At 37.9% G+C, this 16,549-nt stretch overlaps 3 protein-coding genes and 1 non-coding gene across 4 annotated transcripts; 2 read left to right on the plus strand and 2 right to left on the minus strand.

Moving 5' to 3' along the window:
• Nucleotides 1-1,147: 1,147 nt before the first annotated feature.
• LOC123421978 (DNA-directed RNA polymerase subunit beta'') lies at nt 1,148-6,295 on the plus strand. Its single transcript, XM_045107635.1, has one exon. It carries the CDS (start codon nt 1,164-1,166, stop codon nt 5,595-5,597), a length of 4,434 nt encoding a protein of 1,477 aa, XP_044963570.1. The 5' UTR covers nt 1,148-1,163; the 3' UTR covers nt 5,598-6,295.
• Nucleotides 6,296-10,281: 3,986 nt separating this feature from the next.
• On the plus strand, nt 10,282-12,005 carry LOC123421983 (ATP synthase subunit alpha, chloroplastic). The gene has a single exon (XM_045107639.1). The coding sequence runs from the start codon at nt 10,385-10,387 to the stop codon at nt 11,897-11,899; it is 1,515 nt and encodes a 504-aa protein (XP_044963574.1). The 5' UTR covers nt 10,282-10,384; the 3' UTR covers nt 11,900-12,005.
• A 19-nt stretch (nt 12,006-12,024) lies between these two features.
• On the minus strand, nt 12,025-12,096 carry TRNAR-UCU. The gene has a single exon. It is a non-coding gene; the product is annotated as a tRNA-Arg (tRNA).
• A 5-nt stretch (nt 12,097-12,101) lies between these two features.
• Nucleotides 12,102-15,518, minus strand: LOC123421980 (photosystem I P700 chlorophyll a apoprotein A2). Its single transcript, XM_045107637.1, has one exon. It carries the CDS (start codon nt 15,149-15,151, stop codon nt 12,947-12,949), a length of 2,205 nt encoding a protein of 734 aa, XP_044963572.1. The 5' UTR covers nt 15,152-15,518; the 3' UTR covers nt 12,102-12,946.
• Between the last annotated feature and the right edge of the window lie 1,031 nt (nt 15,519-16,549).

The raw sequence follows: 16,549 nt of genomic DNA on the forward strand, positions 1-16,549 counted from the left end.
AGGTTTCGCGAGACTCTGCTTGGGAAACGGGTCGATTACTCGGGGCGTTCTGTCATTGTTGTGGGTCCTTCGCTTTCATTACATCAATGTGGATTACCTCTAGAGATAGCAATAAAGCTTTTTCAGCTATTTGTAATTCGCGATTTAATCACGAAACGCGCCACTTCTAATGTCAGGATTGCTAAAAGGAAAATTTGGGAAAAGGAACCCATTGTATGGGAAATACTTCAAGAAGTTATGCGGGGACATCCTGTACTGTTAAATAGAGCACCTACTCTGCATAGATTAGGCATACAGGCCTTTCAACCCACTTTAGTAGAGGGGCGTACTATTTCTTTACACCCATTAGTGTGTAAGGGTTTCAATGCAGACTTTGATGGAGATCAAATGGCTGTTCATCTACCTTTATCCTTGGAAGCTCAGGCGGAAGCCCGTTTACTTATGTTTTCTCATATGAATCTCTTATCTCCTGCTATTGGGGATCCTATTTGCGTACCAACCCAAGACATGCTTATCGGGCTTTATGTATTAACAATTGGAAAGCGTCGAGGTATTTGTGCAAATAGATATAATAGTTTCAGAAACTATCCAAATTTAAAAGTCAATTACAATAATAATAATTCTAAGTATAGGAAAGATAAAGAACCCCATTTTTCTAGTTCTTATGATGCACTGGGAGCTTATAGACAAAAACTAATCAGTTTAGATAGTCCCTTGTGGCTACGATGGAACCTGGATCAACGCGTCATTGGGTCAAGAGAAGTTCCGATTGAAATTCAATATGAATCTTTGGGGACTTATCATGAGATTTATGCTCACTATCTAATAATGGGAAATAGAAAAAAAGAAATTCGTTCGATATACATTCGAACCACTCTTGGTCATATTTCTTTTTATAGAGAAATAGAGGAAGCCGTACAAGGATTTAGTCAGGCCTATTCATACACTACCTAAACAAGAAAGTTAGATTCGGCGATGCCCCTCCCCTTTGCTTTCGGGGGGCATTCCGATTTCCCTAGTATCATCATTATTTGCCACGCGAATCCAGATTGAGATTGAGGCAATTAAGTTAATTAAATTTTCGAATCACTGACTCAGGCCCATTGTCGAATCCTACTCAGCAATTGTCGAATCCTACTCAGCCGAAAAGGGGGTACTTATGTATGGCGGAACGGGCCAATCTGGTCTTTCATAATAAAGAGATAGACGGAACTGGTATGAAACGACTTATTAGCAGATTAATAGATCATTTTGGAATGGGATATACATCCCATATACTGGATCAACTAAAGACTCTGGGCTTCTATCAAGCCACTACTACATCGATTTCGTTAGGAATCGAGGATCTTTTAACAATACCCTCTAAGGGATGGTTAGTCCAAGACGCGGAACAACAGAGTTTTCTTTTGGAGAAACACTATTATTATGGGGCTGTACACGCGGTAGAAAAATTACGCCAATCTGTTGAGATATGGTATGCGACAAGTGAATATTTGAAACAAGAAATGAATTCAAATTTTCGGATAACGGATCCTTCTAATCCAGTCTATCTAATGTCTTTTTCAGGAGCCAGAGGAAATGCATCTCAAGTACACCAATTAGTAGGTATGAGAGGATTAATGTCGGACCCTCAAGGACAAATGATTGATTTACCTATTCAAAGCAATTTACGCGAGGGACTTTCTTTGACAGAATATATAATTTCCTGCTATGGAGCCCGCAAAGGGGTTGTAGATACTGCTGTACGAACAGCAGATGCTGGATATCTTACACGTAGACTTGTTGAAGTAGTTCAACATATTATTGTGCGTAGAAGAGATTGTGGTACTATCCGAGGTATTTCTGTAAGTCCTCAAAATGGGATGACGGAAAAACTTTTTGTCCAAACACTAATTGGTCGTGTATTAGCAGACGATATATATATCGGTTCACGATGCATTGCCGCGCGAAATCAAGATATTGGAATTGGATTAGTCAATCGATTCATAACTGCCTTTCGAGCACAACCATTTCGAGCACAACCAATATATATTAGAACCCCCTTTACTTGCCGAAGCACTTCTTGGATCTGTCAATTATGCTATGGCCGGAGTCCTACTCATAGTGATCTGGTGGAATTGGGAGAAGCCGTAGGTATTATTGCGGGTCAATCAATTGGGGAGCCAGGGACTCAACTAACATTAAGAACTTTTCATACTGGCGGAGTATTCACAGGGGGTACTGCCGACCTTGTACGATCCCCTTCGAATGGAAAAATCCAATTCAATGAGAATTTGGTTCACCCCACACGTACCCGTCATGGACAGCCTGCTTTTCTATGTTATATAGACTTGCATGTAACTATTCAGAGTCAAGATATTCTATATAGTGTGAATATTCCCTCAAAAAGCTTGATTCTAGTGCAAAATGATCAATATGTAAAATCTGAACAAGTAATTGCGGAGATTCGTGCCGGAACGTCCACTTTACATTTTAAAGAAAGGGTACAAAAGCATATTTATTCTGAATCAGACGGCGAAATGCACTGGAGTACTGATGTTTACCATGCGCCCGAATATCAATATGGTAATCTTCGTCGATTACCAAAAACAAGCCATTTATGGATATTATCCGTAAGTATGTGCAGATCCAGTATAGCGTCTTTTTCACTCCACAAGGATCAAGATCAAATGAATACTTATGGTAAAAAAGATAGGGAAATTCTTGATTATTCAACGTCGGATCGAATCATGTCCAATGGCCATTGGAATTTGATCTATCCTTCTATTTTTCAAGATAATTCAGATTTGTTGGCGAAAAAGCGAAGAAATAGGTTCGTCATTCCATTACAATATCATCAAGAACAAGAGAAAGAACTAATATCCTGTTTTGGGATTTCGATTGAAATCCCCTTTATGGGTGTTTTACGTAGAAATACTATTTTTGCTTATTTTGACGATCCCCGATACAGAAAAGATAAAAAGGGTTCAGGAATTGTTAAATTTAGATATAGGACCCTAGAAGAAGAATATAGGACTCGAGCGGAAGACTCAGAAGAGGAATATGAGACCCTAGAACACGAATACAGGACCCGAGAGGACGAATATGAAACCCTAGAAGAATCTAAATATGGAATCCTAGAAGACGAATACGAATATGAAACCCTAGAAAACGAATATGGGAGCCCAGAAAACAAATATGGGAACCCAGAGAACGAATATAGGACTTTAGAGAAAGACTCAGAAGAGGAATATGGGAACCCAGAGAGCAAATATAGGACCCAAGAGGACGAATATGGAACTTTAGAAGAAGACTCAGAAGACGAATATGGCAGCCCCGGGGAAAGCGGCGAGGAAAAATATGGTACTTTAGAGGAAGACTCAGAAGAAGACTCAGAGGACGAATACGAGAGCCCAGAGGAAGATTCCATCTTAAAAAAAGAGGGTTTGATTGAGCATCGAGGAACAAAAGAATTTAGTCTAAAATACCAAAAAGAAGTAGATCGGTTTTTTTTCATTCTTCAAGAACTTCATATCTTGCCGAGATCTTCATCCCTAAAGATACTTGACAATAGTATTATTGGAGTGGATACACAACTCACAAAAAATACAAGAAGTGGACTAGGCGGACTGGTCCGAGTGAAGAGAAAAAAAAGCCATACGGAACTCAAAATATTTTCCGGAGATATTCATTTTCCTGAAGAGGCAGATAAGATATTAGGTGGGTGTTTGATACCGCCAGAAAGACAAAAAAAAGATTCTAAGGAATCAAAAAAAAAGAAAAATTGGGTCTATGTTCAACGGAAAAAAATTCTCAAGAGCAAGGAAAAGTATTTTGTTTCCGTTCGCCCTACAGTGGCATATGAAATGGACGAAGGAAGAAATTTAGCAACACTTTTCCCGCAGGATCTCTTGCAAGAAGAAAATAATCTCCAAATTCGACTTGTCAATTTTATTTATCATGAAAATAGCAAGTTAACTCAAAGAATTTATCACACAAATAGTCAATTTGTTAGAACTTGCTTAGTAGTGAATTGGGAACAAGAAGAAAAAGAAAAGGCTGGTGCTTCCCTTGTTGAGGTAAGAGCAAATGATCTTATTCGCGATTTCCTAAGAATTGAGTTAGTCAAGTCCACTATTTCGTATACACGAAAAAGGTATGATAGGACAAGTGGAGGACCGACTCCCCATAATAGGTTAGATCGCGCCAATAGCAATTCTTTTTATTCCAAGGCGAAGATTGAATCACTTAGCCAACATCAAGAAGCTATTGGCACTTTGTTGAATCGAAATAAAGAATACCAATCTTTGATGATTTTGTCGGCATCCAACTGTTCTCGAATTGGTTTATTCAAGAATTCAAAACATCCCAATGCGATAAAAGAATGGAATCCTAGAATTCCTATTCTAGAAATTTTTGGGCCCTTAGGGGCTATTGTAGCTAGTATATCGCATTTTTCTTCATCTTACTATTTACTAACGCATAATAAAATCCTGCTAAAAAAATATTTGTTCGTTGACAATTTGAAACAAACCTTCCAAGTACTTCAAGAACTTAAATACTCTTTAATAGATGAAAATAAAAGGATTTCCAATTTCGATAGTAACATAATGTTGGATCCATTCCTTTTGAATTGTCACTTTGTCCATCATGATTCTTGGGAAGAGACATTGGCAATAATTCACCTTGGACAATTTATTTGTGAAAATGTATGTCTATTTAAATCGCACATAAAAAAATCTGGTCAAATTTTCAGTGTAAATATGGATTCCTTTGTTATAAGAGCAGCTAAACCTTATTTGGCCACTACAGGAGCAACTGTTAATGGTCATTATGGAGAAATCCTTTACAAGGGAGATAGGTTAGTTACGTTTATATATGAAAAATCGAGATCTAGTGACATAACGCAAGGTCTTCCAAAAGTGGAACAAATCTTTGAAGCGCGTTCAATTGATTCATTATCCCCCAATCTCGAAAGGAGAATTGAGGATTGGAATGAGCGTATACCAAGAATTCTTGGGGTCCCTTGGGGATTCTTGATTGGAGCTGAGCTAACCATAGCCCAAAGTCGTATTTCTTTGGTTAATAAAATCCAAAAGGTTTATCGATCCCAAGGGGTACAGATCCATAATAGACATATAGAGATTATTATACGCCAAGTAACATCAAAAGTGCGGGTTTCCGAAGATGGAATGTCTAATGTTTTTTCGCCTGGGGAATTAATCGGACTATTGCGAGCGGAACGAGCAGGGCGAGCTTTGGATGAATCGATCTATTATCGGGCAATCTTATTGGGAATAACAAGGGCTTCCCTGAATACCCAAAGTTTCATATCTGAAGCAAGTTTTCAAGAAACTGCTCGAGTTTTAGCAAAAGCTGCCCTACGAGGTCGCATTGATTGGTTGAAAGGCTTGAAAGAAAACGTAGTTCTGGGGGGGATTATACCTGTTGGTACCGGATTCCAAAAATTTGTGCATCGTTCCCCACAAGACAAGAACCTTTATTTCGAAATAAAAAAAAAAAATCTATTCGCGTCGGAAATGAGAGATTTTTTGTTTCTCCATACAGAATTAGTTTCTTCAGATTCTGACGTAACAAACAATTTTTATGAGACATAAAAACCCCCATTTAACATTTAACCCTAAGGATACATAAAACATATTTTTTACTTTACTAGACTTTTGAACTTAGAACACTAACAGGTTAAATTTTAGATTTTTAAGATTTTTATTTTAATAAGTAAAACAAGTCAGTTAATTCATTAAATTAAGGTTTTGTTTATACCATGTATCAATGTATCAATGGCCAACTCTTAGTACAAGGTTCTCTCAGAACAATTATTATTTTATTTATTTCAAGCTATTTCGGATCTTTCTTAATCTTCAAAAAGAAATAAATTCCGTAATGGAATGTTAGGATGAAAAAAAAAGGAAGTGTGGAAAAAATGACAAGAAGATATTGGAACATTAATTTGAAAGAGATGATAGAAGCAGGAGTTCATTTTGGTCATGGTATTAAGAAATGGAATCCTAAAATGGCCCCTTACATTTCGGCAAAGCGTAAAGGTACTCATATTATAAATCTCGCTAGAACGGCCCGTTTTTTATCAGAAGCTTGTGATTTAGTTTTTGATGCAGCAAGTCAGGGAAAAAGTTTCTTAATTGTTGGTACCAAAAAAAGAGCAACAGATTTAGTAGCATCAGCTGCAATAAGGGCTCGTTGTCATTATGTTAATAAAAAGTGGTTCAGTGGTATGTTAACGAATTGGTCGATTACGAAAACTAGACTTTCTCAATTTAGAGACTTAAGAGCGGAAGAAAAAATGGGAAAATTCCACCATCTCCCAAAAAGAGATGTGGCAATCTTGAAGAGAAAATTATCTACCTTACAAAGGTATCTCGGCGGGATCAAATATATGACGAGATTGCCAGACATTGTGATCGTCCTTGATCAGCAAAAAGAGTATATAGCTCTTCGGGAATGTGCCATTTTGGGAATTCCTACTATTTCTTTAGTCGATACAAATTGTGACCCGGATCTCGCGAATATATCGATTCCAGCCAACGATGACACTATGACTTCAATTCGATTGATTCTTAACAAATTAGTATTTTCAATTTGTGAGGGCCGTTCTCTCTATATAAGAAATCGTTGATTAAGAATATATAGTGAATTCTTGGACAACTGCGTAGATTTATGGAATGACTTACTATATCTTTTTTTGCATAGAATTTGTTTTGCATAGAAAAAAGAAGGGGAATATTGATATATATTAGAGGGTATTGATATATATTATGATCTGATGTGCTTTCTTGGTATCCTAAATATCAAATTAATAGTTCAAGTTGCTGAGTTGAGAAAGAGATGGTTGAATCAAAAGAATTCCTTTTTTGAAGTTCAATTTTTATCAGAGGACAATATGAATATTATACCTTGTTCCATTAAAACACTCAAGGGGTTATACGATATATCGGGTGTAGAAGTAGGCCAACACTTCTATTGGCAAATAGGAGGTTTTCAAATTCATGCCCAGGTACTCATCACTTCTTGGGTCGTAATTACTATCTTGCTAGGTTCAGTTGTCATAGCTGTTCGGAATCCACAAACCATCCCGACCGACGGGCAGAATTTTTTTGAATATGTCCTTGAGTTTATTCGAGACTTGAGCAAAACTCAGATTGGAGAAGAATATGGTCCCTGGGTTCCCTTTATTGGAACTATGTTCCTTTTTATTTTTGTTTCAAATTGGTCGGGTGCTCTTTTACCTTGGAAAATTATAGAGTTACCCCATGGGGAATTAGCAGCGCCCACGAATGATATAAATACTACTGTTGCTTTAGCTTTACTCACGTCAGCGGCATATTTTTATGCTGGTCTTAGCAAAAAAGGATTGAGCTATTTCGAGAAATATTAAACCAACCCCAATCCTTTTACCAATTAACATCCTAGAAGATTTCACAAAACCATTATCGCTTAGCTTTCGACTTTTCGGGAATATATTGGCGGATGAATTAGTCGTTGTTGTTCTTGTTTCTTTAGTCCCCTTAGTAATCCCTATACCGGTCATGTTTCTTGGATTATTTACAAGCGGTATTCAAGCTCTTATTTTTGCAACATTAGCCGCAGCCTATATAGGTGAATCCATGGAGGGTCATCATTGAATTGACTAGTTTTGGAATATAGTATTTTTTTTTTCAGCTTAGCTCAATTCATGCATGGTTCCAGATAATCTGCTTGGTTGCAATAGTTAGAAATGCGTATGAATATATAGCCTAGAGTTGTAGGAGAGAGAATAGAATAGACTATATTATGGAATTTTCAAAGTATATATGCATTAAGGAGGGTGGAGTCAGGCTAGATCTATACTATAATAAATATCCTTAATATCTATAAGTGGAGTCCTCTTTTATGCGGGTTTCCACTTTAAGCAATGATTTTAGAATCCGATTCAATAGAAAATGAGAAAATATGCAAACAAAATAGAAGAAACAAATGTATATAGGATATTGATATTATATTATATATTCCTAGGTTAGATTCATTATCTAATCCGATATATGGATATAGAATTCCCTTCTATGTAGTTCGGACAATTCACATTTCAATTTGATTTCAATTTGTACTTTTTAGTTACTTTACTTCTCCCCAATAGAGCTTAGAAGTAAGAATTTTTTGGTTGATTGTATCCTTAACCATTTCTTTTTTTTTGACACGAGGAACTACTCACCATGAATCCACTAATTGCTGCTGCTTCTGTTATTGCTGCTGGATTGGCCGTAGGGCTTGCTTCTATTGGACCTGGAGTTGGTCAAGGTACTGCTGCAGGACAAGCTGTAGAAGGTATTGCGAGACAGCCAGAAGCAGAAGGTAAAATACGAGGTACTTTATTGCTTAGTCTAGCTTTTATGGAAGCTTTAACAATTTATGGACTAGTTGTGGCACTAGCGCTTTTATTTGCGAACCCTTTTGTTTAATCCTAAAAAAAAAAGTTCTTTCGATTTCGATTAGATACTTTTTTCTTTTTTTAGTAAATTGGTATTTGCTTCCGCAATTCCAATTATATCAATACTTTATTTAATTTACTCCTATTTATTACTCCTGGAATTATCTATTTATCGGGACAGATAATACCGCATTCTAGGAAGGGCTGAGTTGAGTATGATTAATTTAGAAGATATGCTCGCCTTCTTATTTCCCGTCCTTAGTTTAGGAAAGTGGAAAGTTTTTTCCTTTTATTTTAGGAATTTTGGGAACGGAACATTTCAACAAAGGAAGCCTTTCACCGGTCAAACAAGACCTAAGACTTAATCTAAAAGAAATTACTAGATTGAATCTATTTGCATTAAAAAAACCGATCAAAAAAGGGCGAGCGAAGTAAGTGATCGAAAAACTTTGTTCTTTGTTCGTCCTATCTATAAGAGGAGAGCATATGAAAAATGTAACCCATTCTTTCGTTTTTTTAGCTCACTGGCCATCCGCTGGCAGTTTCGGGCTTAATACCGATATTTTAGCAACAAATCTAATAAATCTAACTGTAGTGGTTGGTGTTTTGATTTTTTTTGGAAAGGGAGTGTGTGCGAGTTGTCTATTTCAAGAATAGATTGGATCTATCCGGCTGCACTTTAGAATATTTTTTAGTATTTTTCGGATAAATAAGAAAAGGGTGCACGATCTCGACGAATTACTTCTGAATAAATTCAGAAATCATATGGAAGAACCATAGCATTTCGCGACTCATTGGTAAATCAATTTTGATTCTCTATAAACCAAGAATGTGAGACCATTAACACGGTTAAAGCTAAACTGCTTGAAGTCCAGGCAAAAAGAGGTACTCTTTCTACAACTATATTAGTATTAGTACCGAATTTAAACGGGAAATAGCTAATGTAAAATTTATCTGATATAGAACACTCATATCGATAAAATGGTTTGAACTATTTACTAGAAAAAAAAAGAAGGGGCACCCTGCCCTTTTTTAACCAATGCCGAATCGACGACCTATGTATAAAAAAGAGAAATTTTTTGGATTTGAAGAAAAAAAAAAAAGAATTCTATTAATTTTCATTTTCCATTTATTTAGTTAGTTTTTCTTAATGAAATTGAAATTATTAACTAAAGGGCAAATATAAATAAAGAAACAACTTTGCTGACCATGATATATTTTTATCTAGGCGGAAGAGTCCTCTTAATATTTATCTAGTCTTATATAGGTTTCGGTATATTGAAATATAAACATAAAAAATAAGATAGAGGATAGGCTCATTACTTATACTTAAAAAAAGATATGGAAATTGCTATAGCAAAAAAAGAAAAAAAGGAGCGTGAGAGCCAAATGAATCGAAAGATTCATGTTTGGTTCGGGAAGAGATCATAAAAGTTGTAAACTTACAAAATAATCTACTTTCATTAAAAGATTTATTAGATAATCGAAAACAGAGGATCTTGAGTACTATTCGAAATTCAGAAGAATTGCGTAGAGGGACCATTGAGCAACTCGAAAAAGCTCGGATTCGATTACAGAAAGTCGAACTAGAAGCGGATGAGTATCGAATGAATGGATACTCTGAGATAGAACGAGAAAAAGCAAATTTGATTAATGCTACTTCTATTAGTTTGGAACAATTAGAAAAGTCTAAAAACGAAACCCTTTATTTTGAAAAACAAAGGGCAATGAATCAGGTCCGACAGCGGGTTTTCCAACAGGCCGTACAAGGAGCTCTAGGAACTCTGAATAGTTGTTTGAATACCGAGTTACATTTCCGTACGATTCGTGCTAATATTGGCATTCTCGGGTCCCTGGAATGGAAGAGATAATTAAATTAATTAGGCCTTGAACTTCTACTTTCGTTTAGAATTTAGGCATTATTTTTCCCCTTGCTTTCGAAAAAAGAGTCAAGAAACACTAATGGCAACCCTTCGAGTCGACGAAATTCATAAAATTCTCCGCGAACGTATTGAACAATATAATAGGAAAGTAGGGATTGAGAATATAGGTCGCGTAGTTCAAGTGGGGGATGGGATTGCTCGTATTATAGGTCTTGGTGAAATAATGTCGGGTGAATTAGTCCAATTTGCAGAAGGTACTAGGGGTATTGCTCTGAATTTGGAATCCAAAAATGTTGGGATTGTATTAATGGGCGATGGGTTGATGATACAAGAGGGCAGTTTTGTAAAAGCAACAGGAAGAATTGCTCAGATACCCGTGAGTGAGGCTTACTTGGGTCGTGTTGTAAATGCTCTGGCTAAACCTATTGATGGGAAAGGCGAAATTATAGCTTCCGAATCTCGCTTAATTGAATCTCCTGCTCCAAGTATAATTTCCAGGCGTTCCGTATACGAACCTCTTCAAACAGGGCTTATTGCTATCGATTCGATGATTCCTATAGGGCGCGGTCAGCGAGAGTTAATTATTGGGGACAGACAGACTGGCAAAACAGCAGTAGCTACAGATACAATTCTCAATCAAAAAGGGCAAGGTGTAATATGTGTTTATGTAGCTATCGGTCAAAGAGCATCCTCCGTAGCTCAAGTAGTAACTACTTTCCATGAGGAGGGGGCCATGGAATACACTATTGTAGTAGCTGAAATGGCGGATTCACCTGCTACATTACAATACCTCGCTCCTTATACGGGAGCAGCCCTGGCTGAGTATTTTATGTACCGCGAACGGCATACTTTAATAATTTATGATGATCTCTCCAAACAGGCACAAGCTTATCGCCAAATGTCCCTTCTATTAAGAAGACCTCCCGGCCGTGAGGCTTATCCAGGGGATGTTTTTTATTTGCATTCACGCCTTTTAGAAAGAGCCGCTAAATTAAATTCTCTTTTAGGCGAAGGAAGTATGACCGCTTTACCAATAGTTGAGACTCAATCTGGAGACGTTTCCGCCTATATTCCTACTAATGTAATCTCCATTACAGATGGACAAATATTCTTATCGGCGGATCTATTCAATGCCGGAATTCGACCCGCTATTAATGTGGGTATTTCTGTTTCCAGAGTAGGATCCGCGGCTCAAATTAAAGCCATGAAACAAGTAGCTGGCAAATCAAAATTGGAACTAGCTCAATTCGCAGAGTTACAAGCCTTTGCACAATTCGCCTCTGCTCTCGATAAAACAAGTCAGAATCAATTGGCAAGGGGTCGACGATTAAGGGAATTGCTTAAACAATCCCAGGCAAATCCTCTCCCAGTGGAAGAGCAGATAGCTACTATTTATACCGGAACAAGAGGATATCTTGATTCGTTAGAAATCGAACAGGTAAATAAATTTCTGGATGAGTTACGTAAACACCTAAAAGATACTAAACCTCAATTCCAAGAAATTATATCTTCTAGCAAGACATTCACCGAGCAAGCGGAAATCCTTTTGAAGGAAGCTATTCAGGAACAGCTGGAACGGTTTTCCCTTCAGTAACAAATAAATTTGGCATATCTACTCTTGTTATTTTGCATGTCTACTCTTGTTATTTGAATCATGCAAAAAAGTTTTCTTTGTTTTTAGTTTAGTATAGTTATTTAAAGAATAGATAGAAATAAGATTGCGTCCAATAGGATTTGAACCTATACCAAAGGTTTAGAAGACCTCTGTCCTATCCATTAGACAATGGACGCTTTTCTTTCGTATTTTATTCTTTCTTTTATTCTTTCTTTTATTTGTTGTCTTCTTCCGAGAAAAAACTGTTAGACCAAAACTCTTTTAGGAAATCAAAAAATCCAGATACAAATGGATGATGTATATATCATGCATATATCATTAAAGAAGGAGTATGGGGCCGGTAGTGGGAATCGAACCCGCAACCCCAAGGTTATGAGACTTATGAGCTACCAAACTGCTCTATACTCTTAAACTAAAGAGGGGTAACTAGTGGATAAAAGAGGGTTCGATACGTCCCTCTACCATATCTATACAAATAGAATAGTCCATTTATACAGAATGGTAAAGAGGGCTCCTCTATGATTATCAATTCCAGAAATCCATACAAATACGAAAGGGTATTTTATCCTTACCAACTGGATCTTGTTGCACCCGGTAATAAACATTCATAAACCATTTCTCGAAGTACGTGTCCGGATAGCCCAAAATGTCGATAGTTAGCTCTAGGTCTTCCGGTCAAAAAACAACGTCGATGAAGGCGTGTAGGTGCACTATTACGCGGTAGGGATTGCAATTTTTCTCGCATTTTCGTTTTTTCACTCAAACTCAAGGGAGAAACTTTGCTTCTTATCTTTTTTTTTAAAGATTGACGAATCAAATGATATTTCTGTTCTAATTTCTGCCGCTTCTTCTCCCTCTGAATCAAACTCTTTTTTGCCATAATGTGCCGTTGCTATTATTATCAAGTATACGGTTCTAATCCTAGATGGAAAAATAAATAGAAAAAGAAATTTAAGAAGGCGGATCCTCCCTCTCTATCAAGAGTAATGAACTAGGTGCTGATACAGTACAAAAAAACAAACTAAATTAACCAAACTTGCCTGATGTTGAGGCAATCAAGAAAGCTGCATAAGTGAATATATAACCCACGGAAAAGTGAGCTAATCCAACCAATCTTGCTTGCACAATGGAAAGAGCCACAGGCTTATCTCTCCAGCGAATTAAATTAGCTAAAGGTGTGCGTTCATGAGCCCATGCTAAAGTCTCAATTAATTCCTGCCAATACCCCCGCCAAGAAATTAAGAACATAAATCCAGTAGCCCAAACAAGATGTCCAAATAAGAACATCCAAGCCCATACCGATAAACTATTCATCCCAAAAGGATTATATCCATTGATAAGTTGTGAAGAGTTTAACCATAGGTAATCTCTTAACCATCCCATCAAATAAGTGGAGGATTCATTAAATTGTGAAACGTTGCCCTGCCATAATGTGATATGTTTCCAATGCCAATAAAAAGTAACCCACCCAATGGTATTTAACATCCAGAAAACTGCCAAATAAAATGCGTCCCAAGCAGAAATATCACAAGTACCGCCGCGCCCTGGGCCGTCACAAGGAAAACTATACCCAAAATCCTTTTTATCCGGCATTAATTTGGAACCGCGTGCGTCTAAAGCGCCCTTTACTAAAATCAATGTAGTTGTATGCAAACCTAGAGCAATAGCATGATGAACCAAGAAATCCCCAGGTCCTATTGTTAAGAAAAGCGAATTACTATTCTCATTAACAGCATTCAACCATCCGGGCAACCATAGGCTTCGACCCGCATTGAAAGCGGGGCCATTCGTTGAAGATAAGAGTATATCGAACCCATATGTCGTCTTGCCATGAGCAGATTGTATCCATTGGGCAAATATAGGTTCGATCAAGATTTGCTTTTCTGGAGTACCAAAAGCAAGCATGACGTCGTTATGAACATAAAGGCCCAAGGTATGGAATCCTAGAAAGAGGCTAGCCCAACTTAAATGAGATATGATAGCTTCTTTATGGTCTAACATTCTTGCCAATACATTATCCTCATTCTGTTCCGGATTGTAATCCCTAATGAAAAAAATAGCTCCATGAGCAAAAGCCCCTGTCATGATGAACCCCGCAATATATTGGTGATGAGTATATAAAGCAGCTTGAGTAGTAAAGTCTTGTGCTATGAATGCATAAGGAGGTAAAGAGTACATATGTTGAGCTACTAAGGAAGTAATAACCCCTAAAGAAGCTAGAGCAAGACCTAACTGAAAATGAATCGAATTGTTGATTGTGTCATAAAGGCCCTTATGCCCACGCCCTAATCGACCCCCCGGAGGAGTATGCGCTTCTAAAAGATCTTTAATACTGTGCCCAATTCCGAAGTTAGTTCGATACATGTGACCGGCAATGAGAAAAATAAATGCAATAGCTAAATGATGGTGAGCCATATCAGTCAGCCACAAACTTTGTGTTTGTGGATGGAATCCCCCAAGAAGAGTTAGAATGGCAGTTCCCGCTCCTTGAGCGGTACCAAATAAATGATTACTCGAATCAGGGTTTTGGGCATAAAGATTCCACTGACCCGTCAAAAGGGGTCCCAACCCCTGGGGATAGGGTAATACATCTAAGAAATTATTCCATCGAACGTACTCCCCCCTGGATGCGGGAATAGCAACATGAACTAAATGTCCTGTCCAAGCCAAAGAACTTACCCCGAAAAGTCCTGACAAATGATGATTGAGACGAGATTCCGCGTTTTTGAACCACGAAAGGCTTGGTTTCCATTTGGGTTGTAGATGTAACCAACTCGCTATTAAGGACAGCGTAGAAAGAAATAATAGAAAAAGAGCTCCAGTATAAAGATCTTCATTGGTGCGTAATCCTATTGTATACCACCACTGATAAACCCCAGAATAAGCAATATTCACTGGACCAGCAGCACCTCCTCGAGTAAAGGCTTCCACAGCGGGTTGACCAAAATGAGGATCCCAAATCGCATGAGCAATAGGTCTTACGTGTAAAGGATCCTGTATCCATGATTCAAAATTTCCTTGCCAAGCTACATGAAACAGATTTCCGGACGTCCATAGAAAGATTATTGCTAATTGCCCAAAGTGAGAAGCAAAAATGTTCTGATAAAGACGTTCTTCAGTAATATCATCATGACTTTCGAAATCATGTGCGGTAGCAATACCAAACCAAATACGACGAGTAGTGGGGTCCTGAGCTAAGCCTTGGCTAAACCTGGGAAATCTTAATTCCATAATGCCTTTCAAATCCTCCTAGCCACTATCCTACTGCAATAATTCTCGCTAAGAAGAATGCCCATGTCGTGGCAATTCCACCCAGAAGGTAATGGGTTACTCCTACAGCACGTCCTTGTATAATGCTCAAGGCTCTAGGCTGAGTAGCAGGAGCAACTTTTAATTTGTTATGAGCCCAAACGATAGATTCAATGAGTTCTTGCCAATAACCACGGCCGCTGAATAAAAACATTAAACTGAAGGCCCAGACAAAATGAGCACCTAAGAAAAAAAGACCATATGCAGATAATGAAGAACCATAAGACTGAATGACTTGCGATGCCTGTGCCCACAAGAAATCTCGAAGCCACCCATTAATCGTAATGGAACTCTGTGCAAAGTTTCCCCCTGTAATATGAGTTACCACCCCTTGATCACTTATGGTACCCCAAACATCCGACTGCATTTTCCAACTGAAATGGAAAATGACTACCGAAATTGCATTGTACATCCAGAATAAACCTAAGAAAACATGATCCCAAGCAGATACTTGACATGTTCCCCCTCGGCCAGGCCCATCGCAAGGAAAGCGAAAACCTAGATTTGCTTTATCGGGTATCAAACGGGAACTCCGAGCAAATAAAACACCTTTCAAAAGTATTAATACAGTCACATGTATGGTAAATGCATGAATGTGATGGACTAAAAAATCTGCGGTTCCTAATGGAATCGGTAACAAAGCCACTTTGCCACCTACTGCTACTAACTCGCCGCCTCCCCACGTTAAGCTAGTACTTGTTGTTGCACCAGGAGCTGTTACGCCAGGCGCAGTAGCATGGATATTTTGTACCCATTGAGCAAAGATAGGTTGTAATTGTATGGCGGTATCCGAAAACATATCTTGTGGACGGCCTAAAGCACTCATGGTATCATTATGAATGTACAAGCCAAAACTGTGAAAACCTAGAAATATACATACCCAGTTAAGGTGGGATATGATTGCATCGCGGTGTCTAAGGACGCGATCTAATAGATCGTTGTATCGAGTAGTTGGATCATAGTCTCTTACCATAAAAATTGCTGCATGTGCAGCAGCACCGACTATTAGAAATCCGCCAATCCACATGTGGTGTGTGAACAAGGAAAGTTGTGTACCATAGTCAGTAGCTAGGTATGGATAGGGAGGCATAGAATACATATGATGAGCTACAACAATGGTTGTAGAGCCTAGCATAGCTAGGTTAAGAGATAATTGAGCATGCCATGACGTTGTTAAGATTTCATAAAGACCCTTATGGCCTTGTCCTGTAAATGGGCCCTTGTGAGCCTCCAAAATATCTTTAAGTCCATGGCCAATACCCCAGTTGGTCCTATACATATGACCTGCGATTAGGAAAAGAATAGCAATAGCTAAATGAT

The sequence above is a fragment of the Hordeum vulgare genome, unplaced genomic scaffold, assembly GCF_904849725.1.
Source record: "Hordeum vulgare subsp. vulgare unplaced genomic scaffold, MorexV3_pseudomolecules_assembly, whole genome shotgun sequence".
Taxonomy (NCBI): domain Eukaryota; kingdom Viridiplantae; phylum Streptophyta; class Magnoliopsida; order Poales; family Poaceae; genus Hordeum; species Hordeum vulgare.

What these genes read in the sequence shown, in the direction of transcription:
- LOC123421983 (XM_045107639.1), top strand. Translation starts at nt 10,385, where the DNA reads ATGGCAACCCTTCGAGTCGACGAAATTCATAAAATTCTCCGCGAACGT.
- LOC123421980 (XM_045107637.1), bottom strand. Translation starts at nt 15,151, where the DNA reads ATGGAATTAAGATTTCCCAGGTTTAGCCAAGGCTTAGCTCAGGACCCC.
- LOC123421978 (XM_045107635.1), top strand. Translation starts at nt 1,164, where the DNA reads ATGGCGGAACGGGCCAATCTGGTCTTTCATAATAAAGAGATAGACGGA.